General features: G+C 47.8%; 1 protein-coding gene across 1 annotated transcript; it reads left to right on the plus strand.

Annotated features, from left to right (window-relative positions):
- The first annotated feature begins 438 nt into the window (after window positions 1-438).
- On the plus strand, window positions 439-1413 carry LOC106314746. Its single transcript, XM_013752575.1, has 2 exons — window positions 439-1068; window positions 1135-1413. The coding sequence occupies exons 1-2, from the start codon at window positions 439-441 to the stop codon at window positions 1411-1413; spliced, it is 909 nt and encodes a 302-aa protein (XP_013608029.1).
- Window positions 1414-2548: the final 1135 nt, after the last annotated feature.

Consider the following 2548-nt stretch of genomic DNA (forward strand, 5'->3'; position numbering starts at 1 on the left):
GATCCATCACGCTACTAGCACCGCACCCGAGATCGATCTACTGCTCGAGGAATCTCGAAAATGCCCTTCACTACTCGCATCACCAGAACAAGGGTTTCGGATCCTGGAAAGATCAAGGTAACACCTTACGACGGTGAAACCGATCCAAGGGCACACCTACAGGCTTTTTAGATCGCGATGGGTAGAGCCAAGTTTAGAGAAAGTGAAAGAGATGACGGCGAATGCCGCCTCTTCATCGAAAACCTCCGAGGAGCAGCACTCGAATGGTTCTTTCTCCTGAGGCGGAATTCAATCGGAAGTTTTCTCCAACTTGCCTCAGAGTTTCTCAAGCAGTAGTCTATGTTCATAGACCGAAAAACATTCGATGTCGATCTCTGGAGCATGTCCCATGGAGAGGAAGAATCTCTCCGCGACATTATAAAATGGTTTAAGACCGTCATGGCCAGAGTCAGCGGAATAAGCGACAAGGTAGCAGGAGACGCGCTCCGAAAGACGCTCTGGTACAAGTCAAAGTTTAGAAAGTGGATAAACTTGGATAATCCGCGTACGATCCAAGACGTGCTCCATAAAGCCACAGACTACATAATCATCGAAGTAGAGACGAAAGTCTTGTCGCAAAAGTATAAGCTGACGAAGACATCGTCGAAGGATCACAGGTCGGATCAAAAATCTAAAAGGAAAAACCCTCGTAACGATAAAGACGTCCATCACGGGGAAGAAGAGACCCAGGGGGCGCATAACTACGCCATCAACTCTGAGCAAGGCCGGACGACGGGTAATACATGGACCCGAAATCTGAATTACGATGAGAACGCCTTCTGCGACTTTCACCAGGCCCACGGCCACTCGACCGTAAACTGCAAAGTTCTCGGTGCTAGGTTGGCCGCAAAGCTGCTCGCGGGAGAACTTGCCGAAGTGTCTAGTGTAAAAGATCTCGTCCGCGATTCAGACTGCCTTCCGAGAAACGATAAAGCCCATCAAACAGAGAACTCTCTCCAGGGGAACCAATTGGGAGAAAAGCGTGGGAGAAGGCAGGACGAGAAGGGCAACGACAATAGTCGCCGCAGAGTCAATATGATCATCGGAGGATCGCAATAATGCAGCGTCACCATCTCTGCCATCAAGGCTTACTAGGGCAAGGCCGAGACGAGCGCAGATTCGCTATCTTGGTATGTGCCTAGTGACCTCCGGAAAGGATTGATCACATTCGACGAAGAAGAGGTCGACGGAATCGACTACCCCCACTGCGATCTGCTCGTGATCGATCTGGTGATAAGAGATCTCGAAGTCGCAAGGCTTCTCATCGACACGGGAAGCACGGTCAACGTCATCTTCCGCGATACTCTCAAGAGGATGAACGTTGAGTTAAGAGAAGTCGTACCATCACCCAAGCCTCTAACCGGCACAATGTAAATGACTCTCGGATCGATCAAACTGCCCGTCGCTGCGAAAGAAGTCATGAAGATTGTCGACTTCACAGTCGTCGAACACCCGGCCATTTACAACGTCATCATGGGCACATCTTGGCTAAACGCCATGCAGGCAGTCCCATCGACTTATCACTTAACCATCAAATTCCCGATTAATAACGGAATTGCCACGATCTGGGGATGCCAGATAGTCAAGATGTTGCTTCCTAGCCGAACAGAAGCTAAGGCAAATCACTACCGCCGCAATGGTGAAACCCAAACGGGCGAAGCTAACTCAGGCACTAACTGAAAATGCTTTAGAAAAAGACGGTCCAGAATCGTCGACTCAAACAACGGCCAGGAAACAACCAGTTTCGTAGCTCAGCATTTCAACCCAACCGGAGGAGAAAAACCCGGTAGAAGACATCAGTCCTGCGACTAAGGCGACCTACGCAAACGCGATAGCCGAGTAAACACACTCGCACAAACCACATAACTACGAGATGGCTTGATCCCCGAAAGGGGTACGTAAGCAACTTGTCAAAGGACAAGTTCAGCTATCCGCCCTTCGAAAAAGGGGGGGGGGAGTGTGTAGATATATGAATACTCATATATTCCCGCACTCTAAAATATTTTCCTTCTACTCAATATTTTTGAAACTTTTTCGGCAATAACGACTTCGTTCAAAATTCTCTTTTTTTGCGAAACATCTTGTTATATTTATGGAAAACATCCGTATACAAGCAAAACGATTATCGTACGAACCCGAAAAAATGGAAATTCGCGAAAAATCGTCCTACCTCAAAACGGATCAACTCCACACTAGCTTATCCAACAAAGAAACTTTGTTACATCGGCAAAGGCAACGCTGGAATCAACAGATTCCGCCGACCACAACTCTCTCACAAAAATGTCTCGGTCGTACCGTCGATTCCGACTCTCGACCAGAACACGAGACCCCGGTCTCAGATACTCAAAATATCACTAATAGTATGTTTTCGAAAAAAATAAGCGAGACGTCGCCTAGATTTGCTCTCTGATACGTCGTAGATTAGGAAAGGATTATTCAGCCGGATTTGGATATGAACTCAGACGGTTTGAATGAGAACTGATGGATTGAATGATGACACAAGCGGGCG

Source organism: Brassica oleracea, chromosome C9, assembly GCF_000695525.1.
Source record: "Brassica oleracea var. oleracea cultivar TO1000 chromosome C9, BOL, whole genome shotgun sequence".
Taxonomy (NCBI): domain Eukaryota; kingdom Viridiplantae; phylum Streptophyta; class Magnoliopsida; order Brassicales; family Brassicaceae; genus Brassica; species Brassica oleracea.

Excerpts from the sequence above, each read along its gene's own strand:
- LOC106314746 (XM_013752575.1), top strand. The coding sequence starts at position 439 with ATGGCCAGAGTCAGCGGAATAAGCGACAAGGTAGCAGGAGACGCGCTC. Across the intron at positions 1,069-1,134 it reads ACGACAATAGTCGCCGCAGA|GGCAAGGCCGAGACGAGCGC; the intron begins GTCAATATGATC and ends AAGGCTTACTAG.